Raw genomic sequence first — 17,110 nt, 5'->3', positions numbered from 1 at the left:
AAGCAAAGGCCCCACAGACTAAGACGCAGTGTCTTAAAGACATACACACAGTCCAATTAGGTCAAAAGTTTGGGCACTGAGTTCCTGGGTACACCAGTCATCTTCTGGGATGGGGATAGGACTAACTTGTCCCCCATGCCCACCCAAACCCCACACATCGCCCCAAAGGATTTCAGCTTCATTTACCACAAATGCTATCAGGAAAATGGGAGTAGTGGCAAGAAAGGATCTTGTCTAGCAGGAGTCTCCCTTTGCCCCAAATTCAAGAGGATAAACTTTTACACGCTATTAAATCACAGGAGCCATTTTATAAACGTCATCATCATAGTCTTTTAATATTTTACATAAAAAACTGTATACACAGCTTATAGAACTTTTATGTAAACATCATAAGCTCACCACTTTGTCATTTGTCAGTTTATTTAAAAAATAAAAAAACAAGACAACAATTTAGTAGAAGTACCACTGGGTGGGGAAGGGAGGGTGAGAAAGGCGAGACTAGGGGCAGGTTCATTCTCTGTACAAAGATGCAGAGAAAATTTCACATAGCTTTTTGAGACTGCCTTGTGAAGAGGGGAAAAAAGGGGGGGGGGGGTTAAATAGGTCCCAATACTTGTTACTGCCCTTTATCAAAATAGTGTGCATCCGTGCACAAATAAAATCCCAAAACAGTGTTAACACTTTTTCAAGAAAACAAAACAAAAATTAGTGGTTTCTTTTTCCTCTTTTTTAAAAAGTCAACATCTTTAAAAAAAAAAATCAGAAGTAGATGAGGTTACAGCGTACAAGGGTGGTCAGAATGCTACTGTCTTATGCAAATGACAAGTGCATTAAGTGTCAAACAATAAAACAATTGTGCAAAGAATTATTTCCAAAAAAAAAAAAAAAAAACAAGTTTTAGTTTTTAAATAAATCAGATAACATCAGTTTCTCGGACTGAACAATTTCCACTTGTATGACAGGCACAAAGTTCGCTTATGGCAAAAAAACGACCCAAAGCACTCTCTCCCTCCTCCTGCCCAGGGCTGGTGAGAGGCTCGCCTGGGGCTGGCCCGCGGGAGACGAGAGTCTGGAAGCTGTGTCCACTCAGCCCCGCGGCAGTTGCAAATGTCTTCCCCGGGGGTTGGAAAGAAGGCCAAGTCCTGTTCATGCTTGGATGGGCGCCCGACCCAGGGTGGGCCGGAGCTCTTCTGGAGCCCTGTCACTCCACCCACCACCACCATTAAATAACACCATCCTACCTTCGAAAATAAAATTATATCTATATTTATATAACACCCCATCCTCCCCAGCCCTCCCCTCCCGCAGTTCCCGCGGTCTATGTTACAGACAAGGGATAGCAGGCGCTCGCTGGGTTCCGGGCGAACATCCGATGGGGCGCGGCTGCACCCCGGCGCCAAGCTGTTCTCCAGGGACCAGAGGCGGGGGTGGGGGAAAGTGGGGCGGGGGACTCGAACAAACACAGTCACACGCTCTGAAGAGGCTTGGCTCTTCAGAAATGGGTGCTCAGGGGACCCTTGGCACTCGGCAGGCGCCCGGGCCTGTGCAACACAGCCGGACGCACACAGACACTGGAAAGGGGGCGCCCGGTGCCTCCCACGCCGATTCCCGGCGCCAGGGCCGGAGCCGGGTCACAGCTGCCGGGCCGAAAGGCAGACGTCAGGCAGTCCGGTGGGGTCCTTGGGGGCCGCGGGTCTCCCCTTCTTCGGGCTCGAGGGGGGGGGCAGAGGGTCGGGCCCGAGAGGGGGAGCCGCGCCGGCCGGCGGGGGCAGGCAGGGCGGCCGCGGCCCTCATAGCACCTTGCAGCAGTTGATACAGCCGTTCTGGGAGCCGTAGCGCTTCTGCAGCGCGGCGCGCGTGGCCGTCTCGAAGACCTCGCGCACGCCCTCCTTGGTCTTGGCCGAGCACTCGAGGTAGTCGTAGGCTTGGATGCGCACGGCCATGGCGCGGCCGTCATCCGTGCGCACGGGTTCCTGCTTCATGCGGGCCAGCTCCGTGCGGACGTGCTCGTCGCTGCGCAGGTCTTTCTTGTTGGCCACCAGGATGATGGGCACGTTGGGGCAGAAGTGCTTCACCTCGGGCACCCACTTCTCGGGGATGTTCTCCAGCGAATCGGGGCTGTCCACGGAGAAGCACATGAGGATCACGTCGGTGTCCGGGTAGGAGAGCGGCCGCAAGCGGTCGTAGTCCTCCTGGCCCGCCGTGTCCCACAGCGCCAGCTCCACCTGCTTGCCGTCCACCTCGATGTCGGCCACATAGTTCTCGAAGACGGTGGGCACGTACACCTCGGGGAACTCGTCCTTACTGAACACGATCAGCAGGCACGTCTTGCCGCACGCGCCGTCGCCCACCACCACCAGCTTCTTGCGGATGGCCGCCATGAGCGGGCCGGGCCCGGGCAGCAGGAGGGGCCCCGCGAACGCCTCGCTGCCGTCCCGCTCGCCGCTCACTGCTCACCTCGGGCTGCGCGCTGCGGGCGAGGGTCGCTAGCTGCACCCGGGCCCCGCGGCGGCGCGTTCTCTCGGGGCGCTCCGGCTGCCGCGGCGGGGGCGCGGGGGCATAGGGCGCGCCGTGCGTCTCCGCGCTGCTCCCGGGCGGTGGCCGCTCTTCTCGCCCCGGGCCCCGGGTCCGCGCCTTTGTGCGCAAGCGGCGGCTAGAACCGCGGAGCCGGCCTGGTCCCCTCCCCGGCTTCTATGGGTCTCGCCTGAGTACAGGAGAGCGCTCGACTACAGCCAGACTGCGGTGGCAGATGCGGGCTGCGGCCCTAGCGCCCGCTATTTAAAGAGTTCGGCCACTTTCTTAATATAGCCGCCCAATGGGAAGCGAGCCGACTGAGCTCATCGCTGCGGAGCTTCGCTCTGATTGGGCACCCGCTGCAGCCCAGGGGCGGGGCCGGCCGAGCTTGATTGACGGCCCAGGCCGCGGGGCTGGGAGAGGCGGCGACTGGGGAGTCTGCGCCTCGGCTGGCGCTGCGGGGCTCTGGCCGCACCAGCGTTCCCTCCCTTTGCCGCGTCTGCTGCGCGCCCGGCCGAGGCCCCGAGCTGGCGGCCTGGAGCCTGCGGGGCCTGGGCGAGCGGTTCCGGGAGAAGGCAGCACTTTGTGGGGGCGTTGGCGACTCCCTCCCACTCCAATTGTCCCGCTTGGGTGCAAACTCCCGGCGGTGCCGGACCTGCGGGGGAGGGAGCGGCTCCTTTAAGCGGTTTTGTTTTTAAATAAACACAGGCACACACGCAGACACACACGTTTGTTTCCGGGGAAGGTTCTGTTCTTTTCTTTCAGAAACGGCCCTTCCCTGGTCTGGTCCGCCCCTCCCAACTCCCCCACCCGGGGCTCTTCCTGGGACAGCTCTAGATTTGGACCCCTAAGGCCAAGAGCTGCGTGTGAGCTGGGTGGGCCTGGGTCTAGCCTCCAGCTCTTCCAAGTCCTCTCGCCTCCCCTCTTCCTCCCCACCCTCCACCCACGCCCCCTACTTCTCTAGGGGAAGATTAGGGGCAGGAGGGATGGTGAAAAAGGAAGGTTGGGGCTGTTTGCTGGACTTCAATCCATTGGGAGGAAGTCACAAGGCAGAAAACCGCATCTTCAGCCCAAGATTGAATGATGAATTCAGATCCTGGTAGTCAGGCTGCGAACTGCCTGAAGTAAATTGTACAATAAAACCCAACCACCTCTCACCCCATTGGGCAAGAAGAGGATGAGGCCTGAGGCAGGGGACAGAGAGGGGGGCAGGGGGAGCTTCCAGGCGAGGACACAACAAATTCGTGTCTGGTGGGGTGCTAGCTCTTCTCCTACACACCAGGACTTGATTGATCTCTCCCAGAGTCTGATCTAGAAGGATCTCAGGCAAAGGATTTCATAGGACAGAAGAGGGAGGAAGGGGACAGAGGGAGCGCTTGGCTGGAAGAAGGAAGAGCTTGAGAACAACAGAGAGGTGGGAAAGAATAAGACAAACTCTAAAATCAGGGACTCAGTGTGACTGCCCTTGATAGGGAGAGAGAGAGAGCGAGAGTTGAAACTCAGGTTGAGGCCAATCATGGAGGGCTGAAGTACCAACGACACAGACTGGGCTATATCCATTACAAAGGCAGAAGGATGCTTACTGGTTTTTCAGCAAAGGAGAGACTCCCACATCATCATGAGGTTATGGCCTCATATTTCTGCCTCCCTCTCTAAGACTGGAAGCTGGTGGAGTGCCAGGATTCTGTCTTACCTCAGCATCTTGAAGCCCTAGCACAATGCCTGACCCTATGAAGGAATCAGTAAAATGACCGTGGAGAATTCACCTAAATGCTCAGGAACTCGGAACTTTCTGGGGTCTCCTACCTCCGACTCCAGGCTCTGCACGAACAGCCATCCAACCAAGCCCATACAGCCGGCTGTAACTAAGCTGTGGTGTTTTCACGTGGAATTCCTATGTTGAGGTCTGGGTCTCTACATGAACATCACAGACATAACAAGTCAGATAAGACAGTAGTGCCAAAATCCCTAGAGCCTGTCCTAAAGGGACAATATTGAAATGCCCCAACACCCTTCCCTCATACTGGATAAGCTCCACTGGTTTTGTTTTTCTGAACTAAGGAACTAAATTGTCAACAAGTAAATAATTTTTCCACAGTGGGATCCCACAGGAGAAAAGAAAGTTTTTTTTGATCATTGGTTTAGGTTCCCATCCAGAAACTTACCTTTTTTCTTTTTTTCTCTTTTCTTTTTCCCTCTTCTTCTTCTTCTTTTTTCTTCTTCTTCACATAGTCTATTAGAAAAATCTTACCTAAATTTTTTGTTTTAGTCAAAACCTTTTATAGCTTCATTATTAAAACACAGCTTTCCTTTATCTTAATATAGCTTGGGAAACTTGGCTGTGTCCTTAAGCTTCAAATAGTAAGAAAATATCAAACAAAACTTTGTACCATGTATTTTTTGAGAAACTGAGACACAAAGAATAAGGAAGAGGGATTCAATTCACTCATTTCCTGACTCTCAGACATAATATATGAGTGTTCCAAGCCTGGACTTCAATATCGCAATATTTCTAAAAATACTCGGTTGGTAAATATGCCAAAGTAAACAAATAGAAAAATCCGTGTTCTGCAGCAAGTTCTCTTCATGCTGTTCATTTTTATGTCTGGGATTCGTTGACAAATTCTGTGGAAACGGACTACTTTGAAGACTGCACCACTCACAGGATAAACTTTTCCAAACTAGGTGATGTGCCCGACAGGCTCCTCCCTGCGTCCCCTCTCCCTGCGCAGGACACGCCCACTGAAGGGCAAGGGCCGGGATTGGTCCGTGAGAAGAATTCATGTTACAAATTAGCTTTATTAACATATGGACTCGCTGTGTGACAGACACCTACACCAGTGAGAGAGGGAAATGATATGATCCCTCTGACAAAAGGAAGATGTTAATCTATCTCCAATCTTCAGTTTCGTTTACTTGGGGTGTTTTGTTTTGTTTTGTCCAGTGTTTCCTACAGATCCTGTAAATCACCCCCCAGCGGTTCTCAGACAAGACCAGAGACTGGAATGTTCATTAGATTTTAGTGCCACCTTGTGGCAGTCTTAACAGGGTTTGTTTGTTTTCTCCCCTTTGAAAAAAGAAAATGAAAAAAAATATATATATATATATATATATATATTTATATTTACATTTATATATACACACATAGTATATGTGTGTGTATATATAATGAAGATATGATTATAAAAAGTCTTATCTAGTTAAAAGGCATGCATTTTATGACTATTTTTATTTTAAGATTTTTTCACAGGATGTCAAACTCTAGTTTTACAAATAGATTCTTTAGGAATTCTTCACATATATATTTATATATATAGTCACATAGATATTTATTCATACATACAACTATTTTCATATACACTTAAGAAAATTCTTTCCCAAATAGTAACTTTTTTTTTTTCAAGCAGGCTCCACACTGTGGAGCCCAAACCAGTGCTTGAACTCATGACCCTGAGATTAAGATCTGAGAGGCTGAGACCCAGGAGCCAAAGCTGAACTTATGAGCCACCCTGGCGCCCCTAACTAGTAACTTCTAAAAGAGATTTGAAGAAAGAGATTAAAAGCTATTGAATCTCACTAATTTACATAATAATAGACTTCTCTTACCCTAAATATAATATACAGGAATGTAAGACAACTTTAACTACAAAAATCTTCTTTTTTCTTCAATTCAGAAAGGAATTAATGGATATTCCATTATAATTAGAAGTAATAATAATTTATTTACCAATAAGCCTTTACTGGGAATCAGCAACGCCATAGACATTCCTGACAGCATTTGATTTTAAAATTTGTTTCCACTTTAAGGAGGAGTTTGAAGTGTCTAGGACTATTGTCAACCTTCCATCTCAGTGCAATGAGTTTTGAGAGGGAAAGGCTCTTGGAAAACCACCCATGCAATTGCACTGGGAAAACCAAGGGGGTCCCCTTTGGTCCATTTGGGCCCATTCAGCTGTGAGTTACACAGCTGAGCCTTCAGGCTGCTTTCCAAAGTCTCCAGCTATGAGCAACAGCGGGTGAAACATCCCTCTCCCGCCCTGGGATTGTGGTCCAGTGGGACCCAGGCCTAAGGCAGGGAAGGCTGAGCTCACAAGAAAATGACCACAGCTAAACTGTTAAACTTCAGAATGTGGGCACTGAGCTCAGATCAAGCGGACACCTGTCTGTCCAGCCCAGGGCCGGGTCAAGGGGAGTAGGCAGTGGGCAGTGGGGCAGCTCACAATCACTCTAAAATGGTGCTTTGTTCCGTCCCAGTAGCCGTGAGCTGCACGTGCCTGTTGAGAACTTGGAATGCCGCTCAGGCCACTGAAGAGCTAAGTTTTTAAAGTTATCTGATTTTAATTAATTGAAATAGAAATTGAAATAGAAAAGCTGATATTCAGGGTGGAGGAAACAGGGAGATGTTGATCTAGGAGTATGAACCTCCAGTTATAAGATAAATAAGTTTTAGGGATCTGCCAGGCAGCATGGGGACTGTAGTTAATAATACTATATTAAGGAGCGCCTGGGTGGCTCAGTGGGTTAAAACCTCTGCCTTTGGCTCGGGTCATGGTCCCCGGGTCCTGGGATGGAGCCAGGCATCTGGCTCTCTGCTCGGCAGGAAGCCTGCTTCTCTTCCTCTCTCTCTACTGGCCTCTCTGCCTACTTGTGATATCTATCTGTCAAATAAATAAATAAATAATCTTAAAAAAAAATAATAATAATACTGTATTAATACTTGCAAGTTGCTCGGGGAGTAGATCATAAATGTTCTCACTACAAAAAAGAGGCGGCAATTATGTGACATCATCAGGGCTTAGCTAACATGGTGGCTGTGGTCATTCTGTAATACATAAGTTTATCATATCTATACTTTAAGCCTGTCCACCTAGAACTTACCCAACGTTTTACGTCAATTGTATCTCAATAATGATGGGGAAAAAAAGAATTGCACGAGTATGGATATAAACCACAAGGAAATTAAAAAAAAAACAAAAACCTGATACTTAATTCGGTTGTTAGGAAACTTTTACATATGTTTGAAAAAACTTGCGTATGTGAATCTACTTTTTCCTACTGGAAATTTTATAGAATCTAAATACAGATAGAGTAATTTCAATAAATATTTAGCACCCGAGTTAAGTTGTAAACATGTAAAAAACATGTAAAACAGTCCATTAATAATTTGTATATTAATTATATACTGAAATGATAATATTTTAGATATAGTGAATATATTTTTAAAGACAGTAGATTTAATGTGTTGGATATACTTAGGTATATAATTCAAATTAATTTACCTCTTTTTTAATGTGATAACAAGAAAAAAATTTTTTACTATTATAAAAGTTCATTTAACAAAAAAGTTCAATATGAAAATGCACACGACCTGATTTTTATATTGCAGTAAAACAGGTACTGTGGAGAGGGGACATGTGGAAGCAGTTGATCTCTTCTGATGAACATACCCATTGTTTATACTCGTTCCAAGGCTTCTAACATGATCATACTCTTTCCTTGTATTACCACCATTCCAGTTTTGTTCTGTTGCCCACTCTTTGCCATCTCCACACATTCATCTGTCACAAGATTCATAAACGGATCGAACCCCCATAATATTCCTTGGCCATGTCTGCCACCATTTAATTTCCATGATAATTTCTTGTCCATAAATTCTTTCAACTCAAGAGGGTAAGCTTTGTTCATGGTGTCTACTCGGCGAGCTCAAAGGTGCCTCCAAATGTAATTTGTGGCATTCCTCTCAGCTGGAAAATTTTAAATCACACACATGGAGGTCCCTGTCTGGCTCAGCATTTGCCTTCAGCTCAGGTCATGATTCCAGAGTCCTGGGATTGAATCCTGCGTTGGGCTCCCTGCTCAGCGGGGAACCTGCTTCTCCCTCTCCCTCTCCCTGCCACTCCCCCTGTTTGTACTCTCTCTGTCTCTGTGTCAAATAAATAAAGTAAAATAAAATAAAATAACATATCTATAAGTCCATGTGGCTCCCTGAGTACTCCCTCATTCATCACCTCAGGAAGTCGCTTTTGTATGAACCCCCTGAAGACTCTTAATCTTCCTATGGTATAATTTCCTTTTATTTGTGTCAAACTCACTGCTGGGTTTTGTGTCAGAGAGCCCAGATACTCTGCTGAACACTGGTTGGGACAATCTGGAGCCTCCCAACCCCTCTTCCCTCACTGCTGTCCAGCCCAAGCACCCCCATGCCCTTCATCTACCCCCCCCCCACTAAAGCAGAAGCCCCCTCCCTAATATGTCTAACTCACATCCCAACACCGGGAGGCTGTTTGGCCTTCCTGCGTGGTGACATATTTTCCTTTCCAAAAAAGAGAATCAAAATCTAGTCCTTTTCCAATTTTGGTAGTAAAGTAGGGGCTGTTGGTTGTTCTCTGGAACTCTCATGATAAACCTCAGTCCTCTCAATTTAATTCAGCAAACATGGATTGGGGAGGGGAGAAGTGGAGGGGAAGTAAGGGCACAAGAGATAGGAAGGGCATAGAACCCTCTTGTAAAGACACAAAGACATACACACACACACACACACACACACACACACACCGTGGGTTGCTCTAATATGTAAATGAAGGGTGGAGATGACTTCACACAGGAGGTGACATTTGATCAGAGCCTTGACTAGCAAGTAGGATTTTTCCAGAAGGAAGAGATGCCCACTGACACCATCGAAAGCACTGACTGTGTAGCTATTCTGTGCATAAAGCTTCCAGTCAGAGCCATTTAATGAAAAAGGAGAAACAGCAACAGGCAGAAGTAGAACGCTCCTCCTCCTATGTGGGAGATTTGCCTGATGGCAGCAGCCGTGTGAGGTCGGCCTCGCCCTGAGGACCGGAGGGCAGAAGGGAAGGAGAAAGGTCACAAGAACATGCCGTTATCGGCCGCTGTCATGACAAAACCACCTCAGCAGATGCTTGCGAGTTCTCTGGCAAGCGCTCTGATTGCACATACCTGTGTTACTTTAGCGGAAGCTCCGGGAAAGTGGTGTGGAGATGAAGTAAGCCAAAGGGAGGGGAGCCTCACACCAGGAGTCTGGGGACCTGTTTGCAAGGCTTCCCAGCGACTAGGCAGCCAGCCTTGGGTAGACCCTCCCTTCTTGGTCTCAGTTTCCCCATAAAACACAGAACTCCAAGGCTGGAAACTTGGGTGTCACCAGGGGTCTCGCAGGTCATATAACTGCGTGTAACATGGGGTAGTGGTGGAAACGGGGGGGGACCTGGAGAACATGCTGTATCTGAGTTATCAAAGTCCAAAGTTGAAAAGCAAACTACGGCATTGCCCCAAGAGGGCAAGCAGAGCGGCTAGATTTGGCCGGCAGAACCAGTTTGTGAACCCTGACTAGATAAATTTCATTTTTAACAAATCAAAGGGGCTCACCTACAGAAAAATAATATTATTAATCCTCTCATAAAGTAAAAAAAATGTATAAAGAAAAAATATATTTATTTTTATTATCCAAGACCTTATTTCTTTGACTTGCTTAAAGTGAGGTTCAAAAGATGAATATTCCGGAGTGTGGACTCTAGGGAAATGTGGTCTTACATAGAACATTCTCACAGCTGGAAGGGGGTTAGCATTCGGTTGCGGGGGGGGGGTGTTACCCCCTTATGTCAATCCAGGGGGCAACAACACCAAGTTTTTTTTCTCTTCCCTGTTTTCAGTCTGGAAAGCAAATGACCTAATCGAAGTATTTATACAGAGATGAGTCACTTCTTGTGTTATCTTATGATGTCAGAATTTTGCAATAGGGCGGAGCTGAATTCACAATGGATCTCCACACTCCACTGTGGCTCCGATGAAGATGTGCCTGGGGCTATTTCTAGCATGAGATTGTATCAGGAGCCACTGCTCAGACCCGCAGTCTGGGGAGCAGACGACACAGTCGTGAAGGTGATGGCTGTGTTTCACCCGCCCTCCCTGGACCTCAGTTTCCACCCCAGCCACACAGGTGGATGGAACGTGGCTCCACAACAAACACCCTTCTTCTAGAGGGTCCTCGATGAGAAAGGCGGATGGGAGACTCTGTCTGTTAGATAGCTCTGCTGCACTGCTTCGTCCTTGGAATGTGGAGTTGTGTGACTGCTATTCCACGCGGTCACAGAGGATGCTGAAGCAAGCCGTTGATGCGTTTGTAGTTGGGGAATCTCAGTGATATGCCCACGAAGCGACTGAACTTCATTTGTTGCACTAACATGTGCTGGTTGCCTCCCGCCTGCCAGGACCTCAGTGTGGGACCCGCCTGCCAGGCTTTGAGGAGCTCAGGAGCTTAGCACATGTGGTGTCTCACAGCTGTTGAACTTCCGATGCCTAAATGAGGTAGAGGCAGGGCTTGACGCTGGCAGATAGGAATGGTGACGGCCTCCGCTTTCATTCAATCATCTGTTCTGTGAACATACTTGGTGCTACCGGTGGGATGCAGGAGGAATCAGATAGAGTCCCTGCCCTCAGGGGGCTCTAGCCCACAAATAGGATGGCAACAGCGTGCAAAAATTATAACAATGGAATGGAATACTTCAGTTTAGAGTGGTGAGTGCTACAGCGGGGAGGCACAGGGGACGGGCCTGAGGAGGTCAGAGAAGGCTTGACCTAAGTGGTGTGTTGGCACTTTGGTGGCCTTCAATGAACCACAGCCCTTAGCATTCCTCTCTTGTGTGGTCCCCTCTTGTGATGAGTCCAAGATTGGGCTGTGACTGGATTAGGCCAATGGCACATCAGCAAGAATGCAGGTGCTGCTGGATGAGTGCTCACGCCTTCCTCGTGGAGTCTGGCTGCCATGCTTTAAAGAAACTCCACCTACCAGGTGGACAAGCGCACATGGAAGAGAACCTGCGTTCCAGACCTTGCCTCAGCCCAGCGCCACCTGGTGGTCAGCACCAACTGCCAGCTCTGTGGGTGGGGCCATCTGAACCTTCCTTCCTAACCCCTCAACCAACGCCATGAGGAGTAGAAGACCAGCTTGAGTCGACCCAGAGAATCCTGAGAATCATGAATCGTTACTGTTGTAAGCCACTCTCTGTCGGGAAGGTTCGTTCCCATCCCCCCATGGATGACCAAAGCAAGCTGAGTCTCGATGATTGCAGAGAAGTTAGCCAGGCCAAGGGAGGAAAAGGAGGGCATTCTAGAGTATTCAGGTAGTAGGCAGATTGACATGGCCGGCATATGGGGCATACGGTAGAGAGAAGCGATTGCGGGAGCTGAGGAGACTGGCCAGGCTCAGATCGGAGCATCTGCAGATGAGTGAGGAATTCCCAAACCACCGGAGGTTCAGTGATGCACTAAGAGGGCTCGCTGCGCTCAGCACAGTTGTACTCACAGCTGTGGTTTATGAGAACAACAGGATGCCAAGTGAGATTAGCAAAAGGAAAGGCACATGGGGCGAAGTCTGGGGAAACCCAGGTGCCAGAGAAATCATCTTTCTTGAGGACGCTGTGTCCTCTCCCAGGGAGTCACGCAGGACACACTCACTTCCCCCGGCAGTGAGCTGTAACAACACATGTAAAACCTTGCCAGCCACGGAAGCTTGTTCGAGAATCAGCACCCGGGATTTTTACCAGCAGCCATGTTGCGTGATTTTTCATGTCAGCCCGGCAAAGCTACGGTGGCCAGTTGTTTGCTCAAACACCAATCTAAACATTGCCATGAAAGTATTTTTCAGAGGTGATTAGCATGTAAACCAGTAGATTGTAAGTAATGTGATTACTCTGCACAGTGTGCGTGGGTCTCATCCAACCAGTGTCAGGCCTTACGCACAAGCCCGAGGCGGCCTGAGGAAGAGAGATTTGTAGAGACTGCAGCATGGATACCCGGCCTGTGTTTCCAGCCTGCTCCCCAGCAGAATTTGGGCTCCGCTCTGAATTTCCAGGCTGCCAGTCTGCCCTACAGAATTCAAAGTTGCCAGCCTCCACAACTACATGAGCCAATTTCTTAAAATGAATCATGCACTCTCTCTATGTATGTATAGCTCATCGGTTCTGTTTCTCTGAAGAACTGTGCTAAGTATTTTCTGTTCAGCATGTGCCCAAATCCCAGACTCCCAGAAGAAACAGGGTATTTATCATGGGTATAGTGTTTGCACAAACGGTTTAGGTAGAGTAAGCTGCTCTTCTCGGTTCATGGTGGGGACCCTCCTAAAATCTCAGTTCCCAGATGCCTGTCAAGGGCAACCGGCTGAGCAGCCTTTTTTTTTTTTTTTTTTTTTTTAAGATTTTATTTATTTGAGAGAGACAGTACAGAGGGAGAGAGTGAGAGGGAGAAGCAAACTCGCACCGAGCAGAGAGTAGAGAGCCGACAAGGGACTTGATCTCACGACCCTGAGATGATGACCTGAACTGACGGCAGACGCTTAACCGACTGAGCCACCCAGGCGCCCTGAGCAGGTCTTTCTAAGAATAAGCTGTATGGGGGTGCCTGGGTGGCTCGGTGGGTTAGGGCCTCTGCCTTTGGCTCAGGTCGTGGTCCTGGTGTCCTGGGATCGAGCCCCGCATTGGGCTCTCTGCTCTGTGGGGAGCCTGCTTGTGATCTCTGTCTGTCAAATTAAAAAAAATAATAGGGGCGCCTGGGTGTCTCAGTGGGTTAAAGCCTCAAAGCCTCTGCCTTCGGCTCGGATCGTGATCCCAGGGTCCTGGGATCGAGACTCTGCATCGGGCTCTCTGCTTGGCAGGAAGCCTGCTTCCTCCTCTCTCTCTGCCTGCCTCTCTGTCTACTTGGGATCTCTCTCAAATAAATAAAATCTTTAAAAATAATAATAATAATAATAATAAATCTAAAAAAAAAAAAGAATAAGCTGTAGTTGGGCGCCTGGGTGGCTCAGTGGGTTAAGCCGCTGCCTTCGGCTCAGGTCATGATCTCAGGGTCCTGGGATCGAGTCCCACATCGGGCTCTCTGCTCAGCAGGGAGCCTGTTTCCTCCTCTCTCTCTCTCTGCCTGCCTCTCTGCCTACTTGTGATCTCTCTCTGTCAAATAAATAAATAAAATCTTTAAAAAAAAAAAAAAAGAATAAGCTGTAGGTTTGCTGTGTTAACTGCTTTCTGTACAGAAGATAAGTTTACATGGCAGGCAAAAGGGAGTTATTGACTTTTTTAGGTGTAAATAAATTATTCCACCAAAGATTCTAGGTGTGCGTGAAGGAGATAGGGAAGGATAACACACGTTTTATTTCATAAGGCCATGCCGGCAGCATGCGGGGGAGGGCCCAGAGAAGGGGCAAGTAGGGAATTAGGCCTCCAGCTCACAGGTCTCTTTGATCAACCAGGCAGAGCAAGGATGGCGAGAGCAGCAGGAGCTGTGGAAGGCGTGTCCCCGCTTCCAGGCTGTTACCTCCCCTCCCAGTCAGTGAGAGCCTCAGAGAGGGTGAGGATGTGTGTGTGTGTCTGTCTGTCTGAGTCTGAGTCTGTGTCTGCTCCCACACCGGTTCTCCGGAGAAGAGGCAGGAGAGGGCTAGATCTGCGGCCGTCTGGGAGGAAGAGTCATCTCTCCAGAACCCTGAGCCCCCATTCCCACCCCAGTGCCCCTGCCCTGGTCTCTCTCCTCTCCTTGAAGCACCGTGAATGCCAGCAGGGTCCAAGGCCCACGGAGAACCTCAAAGCAGAGAGTGATCCTAGGAGTAGAGCCCTAGGCTGTGTGGTCCGTGGACCAGCAACAGTTGCATTTCTGGCAAGCTTGTTAGAGACCGAGAATCTCCAGCCCCAGCGCAGCCCAGGCCTCTAGAGAATCAGAACCCAGAGCTCCACAAAGTATGATCAGTGGAGTCTGAGAAGCACCTTCCTATGTCCCCCGCCGACTGCGCTGGAGGAAACTCAGCCACAGAGGTTCAAAGGAGTGTGTGCTGAGCAGCTGGCCGGCAGCGTTCCCTGGGCCCACGGCTATCGGTCTGTGTGGTCCTGGGTATCATCGTCCTCCATGAACCGGGCACTCACAGTGCCTCCCTCACTAGGCTATTGTGAGTTAAATGAGTTACTGCATGTAGAGTATTTAGAACACGTTATGTCCCCGGAAACTGTTAGCTGTCCTTCCAGAGGGCTCATCCAGCTTCTGCTCGTCCTGCTGCCCCCCCCCCCCAACCATCAACACACGAGCACACACTCCCCCACCACCAGGCAGGGGAGCGGCCATTCCTCCCTCGCACCTCCCTGATCGGACAAAACCCCTCCCGGAGCTCCTAGAGGCCGGGTCTGAGGTGCCACAGAAGGTGTCTGCTCCCATGTCCTAGGATAGCCCTTCAATTCGTGGGAAAGGACTCGCTCTCCAAGTCTGCTCATCTCCAGGCCCTTCTGGTCCCTAAGATCGCTTTCCACAGGCCCTGGCTGCCTGCCTGGGAGCCCGCATCAGTACACAGGGTGTTTTGCCTGTGTCCTTCTTAAAGGACCCTCCTGAGGTCAGGTCACGACTCCTGAGGTCAGGTCATGACTCCACGGAGGGTCTCACCCAGCCTGTTCAGACCTGCCGGTGTCGCAGGGCAGGCCAGGCAGGTGGCTATGGGATGGGGACCCCTGCAGGGGCGTTGCCACCAAGGTATCCCTGGGGAAGTGGCTTCCAAGCTCCCAGCAGAGTCCGCACGGAGCCAGGAGAACATGGAACATTCTGTCACCCTGGCCAGCAGCTGCGGGGAGACCCGGGGAAAGGCAAGGCCCTCCATTGGGCTCCCAGAATCATGAGAGGGTGGCCCAACTGTTCCTCCCATGTGTGGGAATCAACTTCAACAATGTCCCCTGTTACTCTTAGGAGAGGGCAGAGGGCGGTGCATCTCAAATGGGGAATGTGCAGCAATCCCTCTCTCTTTTTTTTTAAGATTTTACTTACTTATTTTGAGAGAGAAAGAGCACGAATGAGGGGGAGGGGCAGAGGGAGGAGAAGAAGCAGACTTGACCACCCAGCAGGGAGCCCGATGCAGGGCCTCATCAAGGACCCTGGGATCATGACCTTAGCTGAAGGCAGCCGCTTAACCACCTGGGCCACCCAGGCGCCCCGCAGTTGCATTTAGAACTTCCTTTTCAACTTTTGACTGATGTCCTTGAAATTTAAACAAAGTAAATTAGCCCCTAGGAATAATAATGCCAGTGATGATTATTAACCATAGGTAATATAACTAACATTTTCGGGGGACTTAGTGTTAGCTACCATTAAATTCTTGACATGCATTATTTCCACTAATCATCTCAACAAGCCTGAGCAAAGTGTGACAGGGACAAACGGTATTAATACTGGCAGCCTATTCACCCCGCTTTGCCCCATTCTAGAGGATTCTGGGTTTCCCTGCTGAACAACAGGCTCTTTCCTATGATCATTAGTGGGGAGGAGAATCACAACGAGCTGAAAGTCTGATTTGACTTACATTTTTGAAGGCTCTGGAGCTTCTCCAAGAAAAAAAAAAAAAAAACTTGTCCAAAAGGCCAGAAAAGTGGTCAAGAGAGAAGTGGGGGTAAGAGAGGAGAATCTGGGGGGAAACAGCCTTAAGGACAGGACTCAGGGGAATTTGCTGAGTTAAAAGGATGTTTGGGGAGTGTGTATTATGTGTTTAATGCTATAGCTCCCCTTGGGTACTTCTTTGGGAGATTAATATAAATGTTTATATTTCTTCTCAAAAAATGTTTTGAGCTGGAGTTACGTGTCTTCTAGAAGCAACACAGAACGGAGCTAGATCTGAGCCAGCCAGTTTTATTTGTGTTACGCTATTATTATCCCCACCACTTAGAGATAAAGAAACAGAGATGAGAGAATTAAATAACTTGCCTGAGTTGCATTGACAGTAAAGGTCAAAACCAAATTCCACTGAGCAGCCTGTGTTCCTGGATGGCTAGCTCCTACCACAGTGGCTCAGAGGAACATAAAGACTCTGTTGTTTCTAGGCTCGTCCAGGTCAAGGGTTTTCTAGTGGCCCAGATCACGCTCAGACGTGACTCCAGAACTCCTGGGTTGTGAAATACTGTTTTGTTCGCTCCCTTCCTTGAAGTACGTTTCTGGACGTTTCCCGAATTGTCTTCTCACCTTCCTTCCCCTCCATGACCCACCCCTCCCTCACACTTCCAGAAGCCAGCCTCTGGATGAGCTTCTCCAGCGGGGCAGACACTGCCTGATGTCTTCATCAAGCCTTGACCTTGCACTTTACAGCCAGAGGCTGCCATGGCGAAGGAGAGGCTGGCAGGCCTCGCAGGGCACAGCGGGTACAGGAAGTCTTGCCAAAACCACCCACTCCCTCCCTAATCATTTCTTTTTTTTTTTTTTTTTAAGATTTTATTTATTTATTTGACAGAGATCACAAGTAGGCAGAGAGGCAGGCAGAGAGAGAGAGAGAGAGGAGGAAGCAGGCTCCCTGGTGAGCAGAGAGCCCGATGTGGGGCTCGATCCCAGGACCCCGGGATCATGACGGAAGGCAGAGGCTTTCACCCACTGAGCCACCCAGGAGCCCATCCCTCATCATTTCTAGAGCCCACACTGGGAAAACAGCCCTCCCTGGAGGAAGTTCTCTTTCCTTTCTCTCTGAAACTCTCCCTGACTTAGAGCTCTACTGTCATAAAATAAAACTAAGCACACCTCGGGCCTCTTTCGGTTGGATGACTTTAGCCCACATGGTGGCCGAGGGCTGCCAGGA

General features: G+C 49.3%; 1 protein-coding gene and 1 pseudogene across 2 annotated transcripts; both read right to left on the bottom strand.

The window, feature by feature from the left end:
- Positions 1–305: 305 nt before the first annotated feature.
- Positions 306–2,760, bottom strand: RHOB (ras homolog family member B). Its single transcript, XM_082744214.1, has one exon. It carries the CDS (start codon positions 2,379–2,381, stop codon positions 1,791–1,793), a length of 591 nt encoding a protein of 196 aa, XP_082600340.1. The 5' UTR covers positions 2,382–2,760; the 3' UTR covers positions 306–1,790.
- A 5,208-nt stretch (positions 2,761–7,968) lies between these two features.
- On the bottom strand, positions 7,969–8,199 carry LOC309871130 (small nuclear ribonucleoprotein G pseudogene; annotated as a pseudogene). The gene has a single exon. The product of its transcript is annotated as a small nuclear ribonucleoprotein G pseudogene (transcript).
- Positions 8,200–17,110: the final 8,911 nt, after the last annotated feature.

This window comes from Mustela nivalis (genome assembly GCF_964662115.1).
Source record: "Mustela nivalis genome assembly, chromosome: 8".
Classification (NCBI taxonomy): domain Eukaryota; kingdom Metazoa; phylum Chordata; class Mammalia; order Carnivora; family Mustelidae; genus Mustela; species Mustela nivalis.
This window is presented reverse-complemented; position numbering and strand designations above follow the sequence as displayed.